The following is a 22,974-nucleotide window of genomic DNA, read 5'->3' on the forward strand; positions in this document are numbered from 1 at the left end:
TTTGACAAGGAAATGAAAACTGTTGCATTAACATTGTTTCATGTAAATGTGACACTGTAAGACTTTATTGTTAAACTGTTACACATGTTTTGTTTCTGTGACTATACCCTGATTTTGTACATTTTTACCATGACTGTTCTGTGAATTTTGTCTAATTTTACCATGACAAAAATCGTATCCATAATGATTATTGGTCTTACAGCAGCACCAGGGGGTCCCAGTTATACACTCATGCTCACAGAGTTATAGATTTTTTAAGACCAGGAGGGACCCTGGTGATACTCTAGCCCAGGGGATCTCAAACTGGGGGTCGGGACCCCTCAGGGGCTCGTGAGGTTATTATGTGGGAGATCGCGAGCTGTCAGCCTCCACCTGAAACCCTGCTTTGCCTCCAGCATTTAGAATGGTGTTAAATATATAAAAAAGTGTTTTAATTTATAAGGGGGGGTCGCACTCAGAGGCTTGCTATGTGAAAGGGGTCTCCAGTACAAAAGTTTGAGAATCACTGTTTTAGTGGGACCTGCCGTCTATCCCAGGTCAGAGAGTCACAGGTCAGTGCCCCATGGAGCTATGTGCTACACAAACACATACCACAGGGAGATGATCCTTGTCCCGTAGCGGTTACAGAAACAAAACAACAGGTGGGGACTGTGACACTGCCCCCCCATATTCTCCATACAGGAGCAGAATTCACACCCGTAAGAGCAAAAGCATTTAGCTCTCAAATGCCTAACGGCTGAGAGGCCAAGAGGGTTTATAGCCATGACTTGGACAGCGTGGGGGCAGGGGTGCCGGACCAAGGCCATGGTGCTCCCACTTTTTACTGGCCATAAGGAGGAGCAATGGGGGGGAGTTATAGGGGTCTTGGGGGGAAGAGGCGGTGTGGGAGCGGGGCCTCAGGGGAAGGGGTGGTGTGAGGTCAGGGGCTTGCGAAGAAGGGGCAGGTTGGGGCTTCGGGGAAAGGGACGGGCTGGGGGCAGGGACTCAAGGGAAAGCCCATGCTTTCTCCTACAGCCCTAAAGAGTGTGTGTGTCCCTGCTGCATGAAATGAGTGCTGCTCTGTGTGTGTCTGTGTGTGTGTGTGTGTGTGTGTGTCCCTATCCCTGCTGCCCCCTGCTGGGTATGATGAGCCCTGCTCTGTGTGTGTGTGTGTGTGTGTTGTAAGTACACACTGTCACCCCCTGACTGCATGGTGACATTGGCTGTGTCCACCTGGAAACGCGCTGAGGGGGGGCAAGTATCTAGGCCCCGCTCTGTCCCTCCCCTCGGGGTGAGGCCCGGCCCTGCTCCCTCACCAGCTGCTGCTTTCACTTTCCCTTTCCCCTGCTCGCCGATCAGGAGCGAGCCGGAGCCGGAGCCGGAGCCGGAGCGGGGCCGCAGGAGGGAGCCGGGGGCGCAGACAAAGGCAGGGAGGGGAGGCCCCGGCAAAGGGGGGGGGCAGGAAGAGGGGGAGCGAGGAGCAGCGGAGACACTGCGGGCGGGGCGGGGTGAGCTGTGCCCACAGATTGCTGCCCCTTCCCGGAGACCAGCAACCCCGCCTGAGCGCAGCCCAGCCTGGGGGAGGTAAGAGATTCCCCCTGCTTGGGATTTTACTGCCCCCACCTCAAATTCCCCCTCCCCCCCTTAGTGGTCAGCTGCAGTGTTGCCAATTTAGCCATTTTCCACCCCCCCCGTACACTGGCACATCCCCTCTCCTGTCAGTCCCTGGGGAACACCCGGCCCCCGGGCCCCCTTCGCTCCCCCCGGTGTGGCTGCAGTTCGGGGCTGTGTTAGGGGCAGCTGCTAGGCCGCCCTGCAGAGGAACTCGTGCTGGGGACGGTGTCTGGCCTGTGGCCCGTGGGCGGGCGGATTAGATGGGCCCCAGGGCAGTCCCCTTCCGGCTCCGCAATCCACGAATCTGCATTTTTCACCTGCAAAAGTTGCGGCTGAAAAAACTGTGCCCAGCTCTGGGTCCTCAGACTCCCCCTTGGCTTCAGTTGAAATAGCCGGGCCCCAATTCCAGTGTCCTCTGTTCCTGTGCGCGGAGCTGGGATGGGGGCCGAGAGAGCCGTGCGCTCCCCGTCTTCCTGCCAGGCCTTTGGGGCGAGCGAGAGCAGCTGCAGGGCTCCCCACGGCTCCTCTGAGCTACAGGGCAGCCAAGGGAGAAGGCTGGGTCTGAGCCTGGCTCTGCCTGTTCACAGCTGAGATATTGTCCCCGTCAGCAGCAGGGCGCTGGGCTGGCTCGAAAATCAACCCACTTATTTCCGATAGTTCATGGGAGCTGAGATCTAGTGAAAATTCTCACCTGTGGGGCTGCGCAGCGCTCACAATAATGGAGGCCCTGATCTCGGTCGGGGTCTGTGCAGCACCTGACACAACGGGGCCCTGATCTCGGTCGGGGTCTGTGCAGCACCTGGCACAACGGGGCCCTGATCTCGGTCGGGGTCTGTGCAGCACCTGACACAACGGGGCCCTGATCTTGGTCGGGGTCTGTGCAGCACCTGACACAACGGGCCCCTGATCTCGGTCGGGGTCTGTGCAGCACCCGGCACAACGGGGCCCTGATCTCAGCCAGGGTCTGTGCAGCACCTGACACAATGGGGCTCTGATCTCGGTCGGGGTCTGTGCAGCACCTGACACAACGGGCCCCTGATCTCGGTCGGGGTCTGTGCAGCACCCGGCACAATGGGGTCCCGATCTCAGTCCGCGTTTCTATGCACTACACTACAAATAATAAATAAGGATTAAAACCAAACAACTCCTGTTTTTACCACTCTGCCCCTGCCTCATTCAGTGCACGGGTTGGATACACAAGGGGCAGAGTTAAGGTTGCATGAGCCACCATAAATGTGCCTGTTCCTAACTTTTGAGGGCTTGACACTGCACTGTTGGCGCAGGATTTTCCAGACGCAGCCTTAACTAGGAGCTAAAATGTTTCTTCTTCTCTGCCGCAGACTGAGCGCCATGGCTCTTGATGGGTTCAGAGCCGCTGTCAAGCAAGGGAGCCTGACAGATGCAATTTCTAATGTGCAGCAGAGAACACCAGAGTCGTTTAACAGCCACACCCTCCACATCGCCGTCACAGGGGAGTCGGGCTCCGGGAAGTCCTCCCTCATCAACGCCATGCGGGGGCTATCTGCTGGTGATGAAGGCGCTGCTGAAACCGGGATGCTCGATACCATGACAGAGCCGATGGCTTATCCAGATCCCGTCCTCCCAGGTGTCACCCTCTGGGACCTGCCAGGGGTGGGGACATCCTCTTTCCCTCTAGACAGCTACTGTAAGCAGCTCAATTTGAGCCGATTTGAGTTCTACATCATCGTCGGCTCTCAACGCTTCCGCTCCGACCATGCGAGGCTGGCCTGTGAGATCCAGAGAATGGGCAAGAGGTTCTACTTTGTGCGCTCCAAAGCCGACATGGACCTGGATGCTTCCAGGAGGCAGCGTCCCTCCAGCTACAACGAGGAGAGGATCCTGGAGCAGATCAGGGAGGATTGCAGGAGAGGCGTAGCTGCTGAAGGAGTGGGCCACCCACAGGTTTTTGTCGTGTCCAGCTGGGAACCCAACCGCTACGATTTTCCCCTCCTGCGGCAAACTTTGCAGACGGAGCTGCCGCTCCTGAAGAGACACGCCTTCCTGCTTAGCCTGCCTGCTGTCGCCTCGCCCATCATCAACCAGAAAAAAGCCGCACTGAAGGCGGAGATTTGGAAAATAGCCCTTTTCTCATGTTTTCTCGCTGCCGTTCCTGTCCCAGGTCTCTCTTTCTTGGGCACCTTCGTCGTCTTCAGGAAACACCTGTTCCGATACTACAGCAACTTCGGCGTGGACAACAGGTCCCTCTCTGCTCTCGCCCAACAGGTTGGGAAGCCCGTGGAGGAGCTGACGGCCGTGATGACGTCCTTGGGAATGACCCCCATGACGGCTCTGAAGCTGTTGTTGGATTCGGTGGGGGCTGCTGTGATGGTAAGGGAATATTCGTGGAAGCGCCTCCCCGTATTTGGTGCCATGGTGTCTGGAGGGGTGGCACTCATTACCACGTACTTCATGCTGCGGAAGTGTTTGGCCTCTGTAGCTGACGACATCCAGCAGGTTCTGAGCAAAGCACTGGAAGCAGAAAGGGAAAACACCATCTAGGATTTGGTGTTGCATTGGATGAGCCTGCTGCTGTCTAGAAGACACAGTCTTGGACTTCAAGCAGGAAAGATTCATGCTTCTCCATCCAGGAGTTGCATGGGAAGAAATTGTCTCAAGTAAAATTTTGCTTATTTTGCCTTATACTCCATTTTGCCAGCTTTGAATTAGTACGAAGACATTGTTCTGAGTTTATTTTTTGCTGATTGTGTTAACATTTGTTCTTAGAAGGATAGACGTTTTATGGCTGTAACTGCCTTATTTACTGTTTGGTGTGAGTGAAGAATGTATGGTAATTAACTGAAAAAGGACAACTGGTTAGATAAATGTCTATCAGGGATGGTCTAGACAGTATTTGGTCCTGCCATGCGGGCAGGGGACTGGACTCGATGACCTCTCGAGGTCCCTTCCAGTCCTAGAGTCTATGAATCTATGAATAAAATTGGGCTGGATGGTCAAGAAGGGAGTGGAGGAGTCAAGAGGCACCAACTTTATTATCAATCCCCAGATGGCAGATTGATGACTCTAAAGCAAAGGCATACACCCCAAGGATGAGATAAGGAGTTGAGCCAAAGGGATGAGATAAGAAACAGCTGCGGAACCTCCCCGTAACAACTCAAAATTATGCCAATTAACAGCAACCTTGCATACCTCGTGATTGACAGCTCTGGTGTGACACAGCAAGGCCCATAGACTTGTGTGGGAACGTATCACTCTAAAAAAAGGGTGTATTGCCAGAGGACTTTGGGTTCGTTCTGCATCAACATCGGATCTTCGAACGCGTTCGACGGAGGCCCAGCTCCCTTCCCTCGTGTGCACGTTCAGCTGGCCACTGGAACTGACCGAGTAACATTAGGACTGGTAACTATAAGATCCAGCTGCAGAACCCTTTGGTGTGTGTGTGTGTGTGCGTGTGTGTGTGTGTGTGTGTGTGAATGGAAGCACATGCTGATTTTAATACTTAAATTGTACTCTCAGGAAATGTGGCGTATTGCCTTATCCACTTTAAAAGATTCCATGTGATTCTTATAAGCATAACACATATTCAGTCCCCATAAACCATCTGGGGCATCGTTGCACACCATCAAAGCGACTATAATAAAGGAGACAGACTCAGTGACAGCTCAACGCTCCTGAGGTTTTACCCCACAAGAAATGAGGCAGCTTCCTTCTTGACATTCATACAACAAAAATAAAATTATACTGAATCCGGTTCTGTCAACTTAGGACCCGCTGGGCTCCTCCATCATTTTGGTATCTGAGCACCTTACAACCATGAATGGACCGGATCCGCACACTGGGGTAAATCAGCTGTCACGCCATTGGAGTCAATGGGGCCAGATCCCAGCTGGGGTCAATCAGCTGTATCTCCATTGGAGTCAATGGGGCCAGATCCCAGCTGGGGTCAATTGGCTGTAGCTCCGTTGCGGATTAGAGGCTGAAGACCTTGTCCTCATGGAAACGTTTTTCAATATAACCTAAGGTGTGAATTGAAACCGATAGAATGATCCTGGTGGAACCTCGTGTGTGGACGCTCTCACTCCAGCAGAAGAGTGACTTTTTTTCAGTTTTGTTTATGTCACTTGGGGTGGGGGTGGGGAGTTAAGCTGAGCCGGAGAATGTCACTGTTCTACCGGCACAAGAGCGTCCCTGGGGCAGGGGGTTAGAGTAGCGGACCCAATACACCTGGCCTTTGAACACAAGGCCTAAAAGACTGATTAAAATCCTTCCCTGTGAATCTGGTCAGTGGCATTTAGCTGCAATGCTGGGGTAGTGGTTTGCTGTGTGGGGTGTTCCATGCTGATCCATATAATTTTGTTGTTTCTTTGCACTTTTTCTTTGCTTGCTTCTCGAATCTACGTATTGCCAATAGTCTTACACTTAGGTTGAAAGCTCTTCTGGGAGGGCCTGTCTTTTTGTTATATCTTCGTACAGCGCCTGGCACAATGGGGCCCTGGTTTCTATTTGCTACTGTAATACAAACAACTCACAATGATTGGCCGGGTGACCGTGTGCCATCGCTGTATCAACAGGCTGACAGTCAGTATCGATTCTAATCACAGCGTCTTGCCATCATGTGACGCTTTATTGACTCATTCACTCCCTGCCGCAGATCATGTTTAACGTATGTGACAAAGTTCCTCCTCTATCTTGGTGGGTCCTGCGCTTATTGGTGGATTTTCTTGCCTCAGAGATTCACCATGTGGGTTGGGGAACAGCCCAGAGACCTTCCCCTCTGGGAGAACCCACAGTCCAGGTCAATTGGGAGGTTTGGGGGGAACCCAGGCCCACCCTCTACTCCGGGTTCCAGCCCAGGGCCCTGTGGATTGCAGCTGTCTATAGTGCCTCCTGTAACAGCTGCATGACAGCTACAACTCCCTGGGCTACTTCCCCATGGCCTCCTCCAAATCCCTTCCTTATTCTCACCACAGGACCTTCCTCTTGGTGTCTGATAACGCTTGTGCTCCTCAGTCCTCCAGCAGCACACCCTCTCACTCTCAGCTCCTTGCGCCTCTTGCTCCCAGCTCCTCACACTCGCACCACAAACTGAAGTGAGCTCCTTTTTAAAACCCAGGTGCTCTGATTAGCCTGCCTTAATTGATTCTAGCAGCGCCTTCTTAATTGGCTCCAGGTGTCCTAATTAGCCTGCCTGCCTTAACTGGTTCTTGCAGGTTCCTGATTATTCTAGTGCGGCCCCTGCTCTGGTCACTCAGGGAACAGAAAACTACTCATCCAGTGACCAGTATATTTGCCCTCTACCAGACTCCTGTACCCCACTGGTCTGGGTCTGTCACACGTAATAATGCCGTTAGATTCGACACCCGCCAGCCAGTGCATATCCGCATTTACCTTCATTCCTTAATCTTGGTATTTGTTGCCTTTGGATTGACAGTCATCGCGCTGGTTTAATAAAGGTGCATTAAACACACGCCGCTGCCTGCAGCTTCTTGGGCATCTCTCTGGCTTGAGATACGGGGATCTCGCTGGTATCCACAGTCGCGCTCGGCAGGGGGAAGAGCCCTCAGTATCACTGCCATAGACAGCTGGGAACGTGCACCCATCACTAGAGCCTGCAAATCCGTAGGGATCCGCTATAGATCTTGGACCATTTTTGCGATACCAGGGTGGATGCAAATACAAATTCTGTATCTACGCAGGACTCTGACAGTAAAAGCCATGTGGGCAGCTGTGAGGAACCGCGGTGTGGACCCTCCACCTGCCCTGGGCAGGGGGTCTGGAGTGCAAGGTTCAGGGACGCTGGGTGAGGGCTGCTCAGGCCTCCCACCCAGGGCAAGTGGAGGGACCCAGGCTCCCCACAGCTGCCAGCGGAGCTCTCCCCGGCCTGGCTCCAGCAAAGGGGGAGGATGCCTGAAAGCCTCAGCCTGCCCCGATGTAAAGCTCTGTAAAGTGGCTGATATCTGCAGATCTCCACAGATAATTTTTGCAGCACGCACATTGGATATGGAGACACATTTTGGTGTCAATGCAGGGCTCTACCCATAACAAACAAATTCCCAGATGCCTCACCGGCTTCATCATCCAGGCAGATTTCAGCTGCAGCTCCAGTTAGAGTCCTCAGCTGGACTGGTGTTCGCACCTTCAAAAGAGGTGTTGAAAAAGCTACAAGGATGGTTCAGAGTCTGGAAAACCTGCCTGACCCTGAAAGCACGATAGGTTTGGTTTATCCAAGATGGTTCCATGTCTAGTTGGCAGCTGGTATCAAGCGGAGTGCCCCAAGGGTCAGTCCTGGGGCCGGTTTTGTTCAATATCTTCATTAAAGATCTGAAGGATGGCATGCACTGCACCCTCAGCAAGTTTGCAGATGACACTAAACTGGGAGGAGTGGTAGATACACTGGAGGGTAGGGATAGGATACAGAGGGACCTAGACAAATTAGAGGATTGGGCCAAAAGAAATCTGATGAGGTTCAACAAGGAGAAGTGCAGAGTCATGCACTTAGGACGGAAGAATCCCATGCATGGCTACAGACTAGGGACCGAATGGCTAGGTAGCAGTTCTGCAGAAAAGGACCTGGGGATTAGAGTGGTCGAGAAGCTGGATATGAGTCAACAGTGTGCCCTTGTTGCCAAGAAGGCTAATGGCATTCTGGGCTGTATAAGTAGGGGCATTTCCAGCAGACTGAGGGACGTGATCATTCCCCTCTATTCGACATTGGTGAGGCCTCATCTGGAATACTGTGTCCAGTTTTGGGCCCCACACTACAAGAAGGATGTGGAAAATTAGAAAGAGTCCAATGGAGGGCAACAAAAATGATTAGGGGGCTGGAGCACATGACTTACGAGGAGAGGCTGAAGGAACTGGGATTGTTTAGTCTTCAGAAGAGAAGAATGAGGGGGGATTTGATAACTGCTTTCAACTACCAAGAGGATGGATCTAGACTGTTCTCAGTGGTGGCAGATGACAGAACAAGGAGCAATGGTTTCAAGTTGCAGTGGGGGAGGTTTAGGTTGAATATTAGGAAAAACTTTTTCACGATGTAAGCAGAGTTAGGATGAGCGCTTCCCTGGTATCTGGTGGTGAATTATGACGACTGTGGAAAAGAACTCCAGGGGCTGATTTTGTTTGCATAGGCACACCCACCCTGCCTAGCATGAGCCCACAGTAGCCCTAATGGTCACTTTGGCTGCTGTGGGATCCCCAGTTTCTCTGTTATTGGGGCAGGAAGAATAAAGTGTTGTTACCCTGATTATGTAAATCAGGGACAGTGGGACTGTTTTATGACAGAGGGACTTGCCATCAACTAAGTAGCACTCGCTAGGCAAGGGACATGGGTTCCAAACCCCAGTGAATTGAAGGAGATTGGGGGTAGGTGTTCTGCCCTAGGGCTGGAATGCCAATTGCATTCCTGCCTCTGCTGTGCAATAGCAAAGATAATTTTGATTCTATTAGGAATCTAGTTACAGGCTGCTGAGCTGAATTTATTTTGGGCTGATGGTGCACTAGCACCAAGGCTCCCCTGTTACAAGCTGAAATCACTAGAGAGCTATAATTACTAAGAGCTTAAATCACTGAGTACTGGGTTAAGTAGTGGGGGAGGGGCTAAAGATATATTGCTGAGTGGCTGGTGGAGAGGAGCAGAGCAGTTTGTGGGATGGCTGGAGTAGCTTATGGGACAGCTGGTGGAGCAGAGTGGAGTGGCTTGTGGGACGACAAGTGGAGCAGAGCAGAGTGGCTCACAGTGAAGGTTGCAGCAGAACCCCACAGAGAGGCGGGGCAGTTGGCCTCGGACCACGTAAGATGCCTCTTAAACTCTCATCCCGTTTCCACCCAGGCTGGGAGGTAAAACTCTGCAGATAAACTTTTGAACTCTGGGACAGCACTGACCAGGGACAGAGACTTTTGGGTTGTTGGACTTTGGATGATTTTGGGGTTGCTGGATTCAAGAACCCAAGGGAAAGGACACGGCCTAATTTGCTGGGGTGGGTTTTTGCTTATGATTTGGTTTATGAACCCTAGTTGTGGTGTTTTCCCAATTTAATGCTGATATCGTTTACCTCATGTTATTAAAGATTTTCTGTTACACCAAGACTCTGTGCTTGAGAGAGGGGAAGTATTGCCTCTCTGAGGTGCTCAGGGGTGTGTGTAAGATTTTCCCAGGTCCCTGGGTGGGGGCTCAAGCTGGTTTTGCATTGCATTGTTGAGAGGGAACTCCTATGTACTGAACCTGGCCCTTGCTGCTATCAACTTGCCCTGGCAGAAGGATTACATTTCTTGGGGCTTGTCCGGGATACTCTGGGTCAGTACCCCCCACAAGCAGAACTTGGGTGATCCATTAAATTGGGAAAACCCAAAATCTTATTGTTGTTGTTTTGATCTGTTATATTTGGGGAAAAAATTACAGTTTGTATAATGGCCCTACACTTGCTATAGGATTGGTGCAAGGGGATGAATATTAACCCTAGGAACTTTCTTCTGGTGCCAGGGGTGCCGGAGGTATTCGGTGAGGGCTCAATAGAACCTGTCTTAAGGGCATCCACTGAGTACCTGAGTAAGTGCAAAATGCGTGGGCACATGTTTGTGAGGGAGGAGGGGGCTTTTGCTGTACTGTGTGAGCTGCCATCGACTGTGGACCCTCTACAGGTTCCAGGCACGATAGCAGTGGAAGATGGTTAGTGGTCGGAAATAACCACTGGGAGCCAGCCCTCACCAGCCCCTGCCTCTGATGTAGAGTTTTTAAAGAAAATGTCGTCCTTTTGGGGGAAAGAGGGAAAGACTTTGGCTGATATGCCGGGTCTGTTGGGCCTTGACCCAGGAGTCCCACACCAGAAAACTGCTCCTTCACCTGATGAGTGGGCGAAGGCTTTGGGGCAAGCATTAGAGAAGGTTGTGCCACCCCACCCTGAGCCAAGCCCCTATTGTAAACTGAGGTTGTTTTCTGGGGGTCCCACCCCAATACCTGGGGAGGAAGCATTTGAACCCTGGCTGGAACACACCACTGAAATGCTGCAGGAGTGGGCGGTGCCTGATGCTGAAAAGAGAAGGCAACTAGTAGAGTGCCTCAGGGGGCCAGCCCTAGATGTGATTCGCACCCTGAAGCTCAGTAACCCTGGGGTCAAGGTGAAGGACTGCCTAGAGGCCCTTGATCATGCCTTTGGGAGAACCAAGAACTTTATTTATTGCAAGTTCCTCAATGACAGGCAACAAAAGGGAGAGAAGGTTTCTGCCTATATCCAGAGGCTGGAGAAATTATTGCAGAGATCCATCATGAGGGGAGCAGTAGTGGTTGTACAAATGCACCGCACTAGATTGGCTCAGATTGTGAAAGGAATTCTATATCAGAACCCAATCCTTCTCCACCTCCGATTAAGGGAACTGCAAGATAATCCACCGAGTTACACTCGGCTGATAAAAGAGGTCCGAGAGGAAGAAGAGAGGCAGGCAGCTGGCGAGGTTTGGGAGGTTCAGCCACACCAGGCAACTGTCATAAGATCCATATGAACGCCCAAGGCACCGATGGTGAATCTTCAAGAGGAACTTACCCAACGAGTGCAGGTCCTGACCCAGAAAGTGGCCGAACTAGAGAATACCATCAATTCAGCAAAGACTTCAAGGTATGAGGAACCCCCCGCTACCACAGTCCAGAAGTCTACCTTTAGAACCTCTGTCCCACCCAGACAACAAAGGAAAGGACAATCCTTCTTCTGCTACTGGTGTGGCCAGGGTGGGCACATTGCTGCAAGGTGTCAGAATGCAGAGAATCCCACGCTAGTATATCAAAAGCTGAGGACCACCTGAGGAAAGTCGGGAAACAGCCCCAGGGCCTGGGAAGGGAGCCGGCTAGGCCTGCAGGATGTGGAGGCTCCCCTGGAAAGAACCATGCAGCCCGAATCCCACCAGGATTGATAGAACCCTGAGCGGAGGTCACTGTAAAGGTTGAAGGGACAGAATGTAGAGCAGTGCTTGACACAGGATCCCAAGTAAGTATCATATTCCAGTCTTTCTACCAGCAGATGCGTAGGCATCTGCCTATACGGCCCCTGACAGGGCTTGGCCTGTGTGGCCTCAGCATGGATGAATACCCCTGTCGGTGGTATGTCATAGTACACCTGGAATTCCCAGAGGAGATCGCTGGGGTAAGACAGGAGGTGGACACTGCTGCTTTAATATGCCCTGACCCTAAAGGAGTCTCTGATGTGCCGTGCTAATAGGGACCAACACCAGCCTCTTTAAGGTAATTGCAGATTACTGCAGACAGCGAGCAGGGGATCAATACCTGAACACCTTGTTATACACACACATTGTGCCACAGCCTACAGAAAAATTGTGGACACAAGAAAAGTGATGCCTGATTTGCCAGTGGGAGCATTGAGGTATGCCTGCCCAGTCCCTTAGTGGTTCCTGCAATGACAGAAAAGAAAGTGATTGTCATGAGTACCTGCCTAAAAGGCAGTAAGGGAACATTAGCAGTGGTAGAGCAGCCGACCGAGGGAGGGCTCCCAGAAGGAGTGCTGGTTCTCAGTGGAGTCATAACCCTACCTGCTGAAGCCCAGGAAGAGGTGACTATACTGATTGCTAATGAAACAAGCTGTAATGTGCTTGTAAAATCAGGGCAGAAGATTGCTGACATCTTTGAGCCTGAAACCATTGTGAGACCCCAGTGTGAAGCTGAAGTTCCGGCGATGGATCGGGCAAAGTTTGACTTCGGGGACTCACCATTGTCTGAGGAGTGGAAGGATCGCCTGAGGAAGAAGCTTTGTGAGAGATTCAAGTTATTCTCACTGCATGAGTGGGACATGGGATGTGCCAAGGTAGTGGAATACCACATCAGGCTGCCAGGCCCCCGACCCTTCAGGGAGAGATCTAGGAAGATTGCTCTCTCTGAGATGGAAGATGTACGCTGGTTTCAAGCGGAGTGCCCCAAGGGTCGGTCCTGGGGCTGGTTTTGTTTAATATCTTTATTAATGATCTGGAGGATGGTGTGGACTGCACTCTCAGCAAGTTTGCAGATGACACTAAACTAGGAGGCATGGTAGATACACTAGAGGGTAGGGATCAGATACAGAGGGACCTAGACAAATTAGAGGATTGGGCCAAAAAAAACCTGATGAGGTTCAACAAGGACAAGTGCAGAGTCCTGCACTTAGGATGGAAGAATCCCATGCACTGCTACAGACTAGGGACCGAATAGCTAGGTAGCAGTTCTGCAGAAAAGGACCTAGGGGTCACAGTGGACGAGAAGCTGGATATGAGTCAACAGTGTGCTCTTGTTGCCAAGAAGGCTAACGGCATTTTGGGCTGTATAAGTAGGGGCACTGCCAGCAGATCGAGGAATGTGATCGTTCCCCTTTATTCGACATTGGTGAGGCCTCATCTGGAATACTGTGTCCAGTTCTGGGCCCGACACTACAAGAAGGATGTGGAAAAATTGGAAAGAGTCCAGCGGAGGGCAACAAAAATGATTAGGGGTCTGGAGCACATGACTTATGAGGAGAGGCTGAGGGAACTGGGATTGTTTAGTCTCCAGAAGAGAAGAATGAGGGGGGATTTGATAGCAGCCTTCAACTACCTGAAGGGGGGTTCCAAAGAGGATGGAGCTCGGCTGTTCTCAGTGGTGGCAGATGACAGAACAAGGAGCAATGGTCTTAAGTTGCAGTGGGGGAGGTTTAGGTTGGATATTAGGAAACACTATTTCACTAGGAGGGAAGTGAAGCACTGGAATGCATTACCTAGGGAGGTGGTGGAGTCTCCTTCCTTGGAGGTTTTTAAGACCCGGCTTGACAAAGCCTTGGCTAGGATGATTTAGTTGAGGATTGGTCCTGCTTTGAGCAGGGGGTTGGACTAGATGACCTCTTGAGGTCCCTTCCAACCCTGATATTTTATAATTTATGATTTTATGATTATGAAGAGCTGATTGCGAATGTTATCATTACAGAGTCCCACAGCCCCTACACCTCTCCCATTGTGGTGGTCCATAAGAAGAGTGGGAAAATCCGGATGTGTATTGACTACCACACCCTAAACAGGCGCACTATAGTTGACCAATACACCATGCCTCGAGTACAAGATGCCTTGGACTGTTTGCTGGATAGCCAGTGATTATCTGTGTTGGATCTTTGAAGTGGATACTACCTGATCCTTCTGGGAGAAGAAGATAAGGAGAAGACAGCCTTCATCTGCCCATTAGGGTTCTACCAGTTTGAACGCATGCCCCAAGGGATTTCTGGGGCACCTGCCACATTTCTATGTCTTATGGAGAAAGTCGTGAGAGACATGAATTTACTGCAAGTGTTAGTTTATTTGGATGACCTGACTGTGTTTGGAAGAACCTTGGAGGAGCATGAAGAAAGACTTCCTAAAGAGCTTGGTAGGTTGGAGGCGTATGGTTTCAAGCTTTCAATTGCCAAATGCCAGTTCTGCCGAACCTCAGTGAAGTATGTGGGTCACATCGTGTCCCAGGAGGGTGTGAGTACTGATTCTGATAAAATAGAAGCACTCACTCCTGGCCACGTCCAAGTAACTACAGAGAACTCAAGACCTTTCTTGGATTTAGTGGCTACTACCGCAGATTTGTGAAGAACTATGCTACGATTATAAAACCTCTAAATGATCTTACCCGGGGATACCAGTCCAACAAGAACAAATCTTAGACCAAGAATAAAAGTAGGCCCCCAAAGCCTCCTGTGCAGAGACACTATGGCCCTTTCGAACCATTTGGGCCACAGTGGGATGAGAGATGTAAAAGGGCTTTTCGGGAGATCATTACTCGCCTAACTCATGCTCCAGTCCTAGTCTTTGCTGATCCAAGCAAACCGCTTATCCTACGTACTGACGCCAGTTTGGAGGGTCTGGGAGCAGTCCTGTACCAGTGTCACATTTATGTTTCTTTCTGGGTATGGCCAGTTATTACCTCTAGGTTCTTGGTGAGCACAATGAGAGTGTTACATCCCTCAATGAGCTGTTACACAATGGTCAGCAATGAATCATAGAATCATAGAATATCAGGGTTGGAAGGGACCTCAGGAGGTCATCTAGTCCAACCCCCTGCTCAAAGCAACACCAATCCTCAACTAAATCATCCCAGCCAGGGCTTTGTCAAGTTTGACCTTAAAAACCTCTAAGGAAGGAGATTCTACCACTTCCCTAGGGAACCCATTCCAGTGCTTCACCACCCTCCTAGTGAAAAAGTTGTTCCTAATCACCTGGATCACCTCGATCGATCGGTCTTCAGCTGTCGTTGAGACTGCGCCGATCACAACACATCCGCCATTCTTGCCTTTCTTCTCCACGTTCGTCCGAAACGTTTAGCAATGTCCTCTTTCCATCTTCCTGGAGGCCGACCGGGCGGTCTTTTCTGTTCTCACGGGTACCACTCAGCAATGATTGCAGTCCACCTATTGTCCGTGAGCTGTGCTATGTGGTCCGCCCATCACATCTTGTTATGTCTGCTTTCCACGACAATATCTTTCACACCGCTGCATTCTCTGATCATTTCATTTGGGATGCAATCCAGAAGGGAAATTCCCAACATAGCTCATTCCATTGCCCTTTCAGCTCCCAACAGCCGCCGCTCTTCTCTCTTTGTCAGTGCCCATGTTTCACTGCCATACAGCATGGCTGGCAGCACTGTTGAATTGAAGATATTTGTATGTGTGGTCATGTCGATTTTTCCTTTGAGGACGTCTTTGATGGAATTAAACACACACCATCCTGCCCGAATCCTTCGCGAGAGTTCTCCATTCAGGTCTTGGCACATATTAACTTCTTGTCCCAAATATATGTACTGTTCCACTTCTTCGATTTCTTCTCCTGTTACCATTATTCGGGCTTTTCGTAAGACGTCTGATCGCATGTATTTCGTTTTGCAGCGGTTCATTTTCAGGCCTACCTGACCGCTTTTCTTGTCGAGTCTTTGTAGCATGCTCTGCAGTTTGTTTGTGCTTTTGGCAATTAGTACGATGTCATCCGCTAATCTGAGATGAGATAATCGTTCTCCATTTATGTTGACACCATTCCTCCAACTGAACTTATTCATAACCATTTCGAGGCAGGCGGTGAATAGTTTCGGTGAAATCATATCTCCTTGCTTTATTCCTTTCTCAATTGGGATGCGGAGGGGAGTTTCGAGGAGAGTAATGTCTGTTATACATCCAGTATTCGATTCCTTTAACAAACTGATGTACTGCGTGTTAATGCCCTGCTCTGTGAGCACCTTTAATATTACATTAAACTCGATGCTATCGAAGGCCTTTTCATAGTCGACTAAATCAATGCACAACAGAAGTTTGTATTCCCTTGCTCTTTCTAGGAGCTGGCTAAGGGTAAATATATGGTCGATCGTGCTAAAATTTCTTTGAAACCCTGCCTGCTCTCTCGGCTGTTGTTTGTCTAGACTCTGCGAGAGTCAGTTCATTATCACCTTTGTAAAGAGCTTGTAGATGTGAGAGAGCAGGCATATAGGGCTGTAGTTCTTACGATTTTCTCAATAGCCCTTCTTGTGCAGCAAGATGATATTCGACTCCTTCCAGCTTGATGGTATTTTTCCTTTTTCAAGATATCAACTAAATCTTAAAGTGAGGACCTTCCAAAGTTTTTCGCCTCCTGCAAAAATCATTTCTGACATTATTCCATCTTTGCCTGGAGCTTTTCCCTTCTTCATCTGGTGTAGTGCGCTTCAGACTTCGCTGACGATATTGGGGGGATGCGTTCTTCTGACTCTTGGAGTGGTGGGACAGGGACATTGATTCTTGATTTGAACAGTTCTGTATAGAAGTCCTTGCAGATCTCCTCCATCCCTGCTCTGTCGATTACTGTCTCTCCGTCCTTGTTCTTCAATGCTGTTACGCTAAATCTATACTGCATCAATTCCCACTTGCATGTCCTGAGGCTCTTGCATGATTCAACTGTTTTGAGGAGCTTTTCTTTCCGGAAGTTCTCAAAGTCATCCTTCAGTTTTCGCTGTATAAGCGTGCACAGGATGGAGTACTCGAGGTTATTATCCGAGCTCCTTTTCGTCTTTCTCCGTTTCTCCAACAATCTTTTCATTTCATTAGAGATTCTTCCCTTTGCCTTTTTCAGCTTTTCAATTCCAGCTGCTTTTATGCAACGTTTCAGCTTGTCAGCAAAGATACTATAGTCCTCATCACACTTTTCCGTCTGGCTCGAGTCAAACCCAGAAAGAGAGATGTCTTGAACGATGCGCCTTTTATTGACTAAAATATAGTCGATTTCATTCTTGCTCTTCACATTTAGCACGATCCATGTCCACCTCCTTGCGGTCTTCTTTTTTTTCTACCAGGTGTTTGCCATGTGCAGTTCTTTCATTTCTGCTATCGCTACCAGCCTTTCTCCTCTTTCATTCCTTTCACCACTGCCGTATCTCCCTATGAACTTTTCGTCAGCTTTTCCTCACCCGACCTTTGCTTTGAAATCTTTGAAATTTTTAACAGTGTAAGTGGACTTTTGTGCGAGGTCTCTTTTGAGCTCTTGGTAGAATTCTTCCACTTCTTCATCCTCACTTGCACTTGTGGGAGCGTAGGCCTAGATGACCTTGAGGGTAGCTTTTCACTCCATCTGAAGATGCAGAACACCAATATGTGATGATATTAGCTGGCATGATATGACTTTTGAAGACCAATCCTTACCGATGATAAATCTGACTCCTCCAACATTTCTAATGCCATCTCCCTTTCCGAGCCTCACAGCGCTTCCATCCTTCCGGTTGACTTCCAGCTCCTTCTTTTGTTGAGTTTCCTCACACCGAGGATATTGCATCTTATCCTTTTCTTCTCCTCCATCAGATAGTTTAACATTTCCTCCCTTGCCAGCGACCTACAATTGTAAGTACACACAGCAAGGGTTGTCCTTTTCCATGTTGGCCTAGCACCTGCCATTTTTAGCAACTTCTCATCACTCAATTTCCGGTCCACCACCATAGAACAGTTCGATGACGCGCAGGGGAACTAAGACCCATTTACTCGTGTTCCTGTTTACTCGTGTTGTTTTAGCCATTAACTTCAAGCCATCCCACTGGCTAGGCGGGCAGGCATGCGTACCTCCTCAAGCTTAGCTAGCCTTCAATCTCTAAGGAGAAGGAAAAGCGCTCTTTCCTTTAAGAGAGCAGTCCCCTTCCCTGGATTGGACAGTCCAACACCTTTGTAGCATGGTTGGACCTACTAGGGCATGCGCCCCACTACCATAGCTGTCAGACGGCCAGGCTCACCACTGCACCACGATGAGGTGATGAGGTAGGAGTTTGAAGCGGTTGTTCCTAATATCCAAACTAAATCTCCCTCACAGCAACTTAAGACCATTACTCCTTGTTCTGTCATCTGCTACTACTGAGAACAGCCTAGATCCATCGTCTGTTGAACCCCCTTTCAGGTAGTTGAAAGCAGCTATCAAATCCCCCCTCATTCTTCTCTTCTGCAGACTAAATAATCCCAGTTCCCTCAGCCGCTCTTTATAAGTTATGTGCTCCAGTCCCCTAATAATTTTTGTTGCCCTCTGCTGGACTCTTTCCAAATTTTCCACATCCTTCTTGTAGTGTGGGGCCGAAAACTGGACACAGTACTCCAGATGAGGCCTCACCAATGTCGAATAGAGGGGAATGATCACATCCCTTGATCTGCTGGCAATGCTCCTACTTATACGGCCCAAAATGTGGTTAGCCTTCTTGGCAACAAGGGCACACTGTTGACTTGTATCCATCTTCTCGTCCACTGTAATCTCCAGGTCCTTTTCTGCAGAACTGCTCCTTAGCCATTTGGTCCCTAGTCTGAAGCAGTGCATGGGATTCTTCCGTCCTAAGAGCAGGACTCTGCACTTGTCCTTGTTGAACCTCATGAGATTCCTTTTGGCCCAATCCTCTAATTTGTCTAGGTCCCTCTGTATCCTATCCCTACCCTCCAGCATATCTACCACTCCTCCCAATTTAGTGTCATCTGCAAACTTGCTGAGGGTGCAGTCCACGCCATCCTCCAGATCATTAATGAAGATATTGAACAAAACCAGCCCCAGGACCAACCGTTGGGGTACTCCGCTTGATACCGGCTGCCAACTAGACATGTAGCCATTGATCACTACCCGTTGAACTCGATGGTCTAGACAGCTTTCTATCCACCGTATAATGCATTCATCCAGCCCATACTTCTTTAACTTGCTGGAAAGAATACTGTGGGAGACCGTATCAAAAGCTTTGCTAAAGTCAAGGAATAACACACACATCCACTGCTTTCTCTCTAACCAGCAGAAGTTGGTCCAATAAAAGATATTAACTCACCCACCTTGTCTCTATGAAATCCTGGGACTAACACAGCTACAACAACACTTTGCATAAATTAAAATGTGTCACATTCATGTTTCTTTCTGGGTATGGCCAGATATTACCTCTAGGTTCTTGGTGAGCACAATGACAGTGTTACATCCCCCAATGAGCTGTTACACAATTGTCATCAATGGTGTTGATCCACATAGTACAACAAGGCTGTTGGTAAGGCGAAGAAGCTGATAGTGTCTGAAATGGGCCTTACCCACTGCAGTGCAGCTTTGCCTATAAAGCAACTTGTGACACTTCAGCATGTGGAATAGGAGCAGTAATTTCACATGTGGTGGCAGATTGTGCTGAAAGGCCTTTGTCTTCGTAGCTAGTCTCACACTGAGGAACTCTGACTTTAGTCTGGGGAGCTAAAGCATTTCACCCATTGCTCTCTGGGAAATGATTTATTCTGGGTAAAGATCATCAACTGCTGCTTAACTCAAAGAAAGCAGTCCCTGAAATGGCTGTGGCACAGTTACAGAGAAGGGCAATATTCTTAGGCACTGACTGTTATCATCTGGAGATCAATGGTACCAAACAACAGACAAATGCAGACTGCTTGTCACCACTGCCATTGGAAGTGGCAGGTGAAGATACTGAAGTCAAACCAGAGAGAGTTGGTGTGTTCTATACTGCACAAATTGAATCCTTGCCAGTAACAAATGCCGTGGGACCACACGAAACTAAAAATGATCCAGTGCTGGCAAAAGTGTGTGACCTTCCTGTGAGTGGATGGACTGATGCCCACAAACAACACTCCAGTTCCCTTTGCTTGGAAAGGACAATTCAGCGTATATCAATGGTGCCACTTTGTGGCCTCAGTGTGGTTATTCCTACAAAACGCAGGTCCCGTGTACTCCAGGAATTACCCAAAGGCCAGTTGGGAGTTATAAAAGTAAAGGTCCTGGGCCAGGAGTTGTGTAGTGGCCAGAGATTGATACACAACCAGACAAAATGGCAAAATAGTGTCAAGGTTGTCAGCAAACGCAACACATGCCTCTACATGCTCCTTTTCATCCTTGGGAGTGGGCATCCACCCAGTGGTAGTGAAGCCACAGAGACCAGGCTGGACCATTCACGGGACATGTTTTTGTTGCAGTGGACGCCCATTCTGAATGGCCTGAAGTATTCTGTATTTCACTGACTGAATTCAACTAGCTGAGCACAGGCATTCTAAGGGTTAAGACTCTTTTTCTCAAGGACTGGAAATCCCAACAGACGGTGACAATGGAACTCTATTCACATCCTGAGAGTTTCAATATGTTGTCAAAAAAATGGTATCAAACAGACCAGATCAGCTCCTTGCCATCCTGGCACAAAGACATTAGTGGAATAAGACGGAAAATATCTTATTGCCCTTATATAAATCCATGGTACAACCACATCTTGAATACTGCATACAGATGTGATCTCCTCATCTCAAAAAAGATATACTGGCATTAGAAAACGTTCAGAGAAGGGCAACTAAAATGATTAGGGGTTTGGAACGGGTCCCATATGAGGAGAGATTAAAGAGGCTAGGACTTTTCAGCTTGTAAAAGAGGAGACTAATGGGGGATATGATAGAGGTATATAAAATCATGAGTGATGTGGAGAAAGTGGATAAGGAAAAGTTATTTACTTGTTCCCATAATACAAGAACTAGGTGCCACCAAATGAAATTAATGGGTAGCAGGTTTAAAATGAATAAAAGGAAGTTCTTCACACAGCACACAGTCAACTTGTGGAACTCCTTGCCTGAGGAGGTTGTGAAGGCTAGGACTATAACAGTGTTTAAAAGAGAACTGGATACATTCATGGAGGTTAAGTCTTTTAATGGCTATTAGCCAGGATGGGTAAGGAATGGTGTCCCTAGCCTCTGTTTGTCAGAGGATGGAGATGGATGGCAGGAGAGAGATCAATTGATCATTACCTGTTAGATTCACTCCCTGTGGGGCACCTGGCATTGGTCACTGTCGGTAGACAGGTACTGGGCTGGATGGACCTTTGGTCTGACCCAGTACGGCCGTTCTTAATGTTTTTATGAAAGATTTAGCCACACTGGCTCAGACCAATAGTCCAGGGCTGGCCAACCGGCAGCTCTTCAGAAGTTAATATGCATCCCCTTGAATCTTTGCACAAGCACACGGTGACCAGCTTCCATAGCCGTTATGTCATGTCATGCCTGTGACGTTACGGGACCGCTCGCGGCGAGCACATTACTCAGTTTGGACTCAGAAATGGGAGTGTAAACACTGTGCAGCTGTGGAAATTTTTATCAGAATTTTTCTTATACCATCTGACAAGGCAAGTGCAAACAGAAAAGAAAATACATAAATGAAAACTAAGGCTGCCAACAGGAGTGGGAGAATACGTACTTTTTCATTGAACGTAATGGTAAGGCCATGTGTCTTCCTTGCCAGACGTATCTCTCAGTTCAAATCTTCAAACTTGCAGTGTCAATTCGCTTTGAGCCGTGCACATCTGGATCAAGAATTCTCACAAAGTTCTGAAAGCTGCACTTCAAAACTGAAAACTTTGAATAAACAAACAGATGTAGAAGCCCAGTTCTTCACCAGATTTGGTCTCTACCAAGATGTTGGGGGTATGTGATGCTGTCATCCAGAACCACGAGCTATTTAAAGAAAACCTTGTGCCTGAGTTTGGTGTCACAGAAGATGACATTGAAATGAATCTTTGCATGTTGATTGCTTAGGTGGAAACAGAGGCAGCTGTTTTTTGAGGGTTTGGTCTGAGTCATCATAAGCAGTAGTACTCTTCCAGGTTTTTCAGATCTTCTGTGAAGATGTTTTCCACATGGATGAAGGTGCTCACTTGGATGGTGAGTGTGAGATCATCCGTGTATCCAAATTTCCATGACTGGGTCGATGGTGTGTCGCTGATATAAATTTTAAAGCGAGATGGTGTGAAGACAGATCCTGTGCGACCCCGTTGTACAATTGAGAATATCTGCTGGTCTGTTCCATTAGATGTAAGTGAGACATAAAATTGGTGAGCATAATTGTCAAGTGCAATGATGTTCCGCAACACAGTATTTTTGACACTGGATTCAATGAGAGCTACAGTTGTCATGCATCATCCAAACCAGACAAATATTTGTTCATAATGGAACAGCAAAGAGGAGACATTTTCCCTAAGCTGGACCATGTGTCAAGACTTGGTGCACAAAATAGCTCCCTGGCCAAGTGTGTAATTCTGGGGACCCCAAGAGCCAGGAATCAGACTTGCTGTGTGACCTTGGGCAAGTCCCTCAACCTCTCTCTGGGCCTGATCCTGCAGAACTGAAGTCAGTGGGAGCTGGGACACGGGATTCAATGGGTGCAGGATCAAGCCCATTGTTTGGCAATTTTGCCATGTGTAAATTGGTGATAATACAGACCAGATTGACATGGGCACTGTGAGGCTAAATTGATTTCTGTGTTTGATATAGAGGCCCTTATAAGAAATGTTTCACTTGTGCATCTGTGACAATGGAAAACTCATGGGAGGGGTTTGAAGTGGAGCAAGGTTCTTGGGCCTCCCCCTGGGGTTGAAGGCTGCCTCTGATGCTCTCTCTGTGGCTTTGGGCAGCTCCACACTGGTTATTAATTCTTCTGCCTCAATTTCCTCATCTGTGAACATGGGGACAATAATAAATGCCGACTTCCCAGAAGGCTGCAAGATACAAATAGCTAATGTTAATGATCTGCTTTGAAGATAAAAGTGCTACCTACCTACTAACCATGATTGTTTTTATGGGAGAGATGAATATGTTTTCGTGCAGTAACATCTGCTTTTCAGGTTTCACTTCTCCATTCTCCAGACCTTTGTCCCTTGCGTGAGATGTTTATAACACGAAAGATACATTCATTTTCAATTTTCTGGCAATCTACAGATAGACAAGAATTGTTTGTTCTGCCTGTCTGTAGGTTCAATGTCAAGCACTGCTATTTATCAGGGCACAATGTCCTCTGACTGGCAGGATACACAGGTTCAGTAGTGACAAGTGGAGCTGATTCAAAAAATGAAAGTGAACATTTCTGAAAGCCTCTCACCCACCGACCTTTCCAGACAAATTACACTTGCAGTTACCAAAGCTTATAGTGTAG

The 22,974-nt window shown here is 48.7% G+C and overlaps 1 protein-coding gene across 2 annotated transcripts; it reads left to right on the top strand.

The window, feature by feature from the left end:
• The first annotated feature begins 1,249 nt into the window (after window positions 1-1,249).
• LOC112060971 (interferon-inducible GTPase 5-like) lies at window positions 1,250-5,023 on the top strand. 2 transcript variants are annotated; one of them, XM_065578815.1, is made up of 2 exons: window positions 1,250-1,405; window positions 2,934-5,021. In XM_065578815.1, the coding sequence occupies exon 2, from the start codon at window positions 2,944-2,946 to the stop codon at window positions 4,111-4,113; it is 1,170 nt and encodes a 389-aa protein (XP_065434887.1). In that variant the 5' UTR covers window positions 1,250-1,405; window positions 2,934-2,943; the 3' UTR covers window positions 4,114-5,021. The 2 variants fall into 2 exon arrangements, with proteins under 2 accessions (XP_065434887.1, XP_065434888.1); XM_065578816.1 differs by lacking the exon at window positions 1,250-1,405 and adding an exon at window positions 1,421-1,563 and having other exon boundaries at window positions 2,934-5,023.
• Window positions 5,024-22,974: the final 17,951 nt, after the last annotated feature.

Source organism: Chrysemys picta, unplaced genomic scaffold (genome assembly GCF_011386835.1).
Source record: "Chrysemys picta bellii isolate R12L10 unplaced genomic scaffold, ASM1138683v2 scaf3, whole genome shotgun sequence".
NCBI classification, from domain to species: domain Eukaryota; kingdom Metazoa; phylum Chordata; order Testudines; family Emydidae; genus Chrysemys; species Chrysemys picta.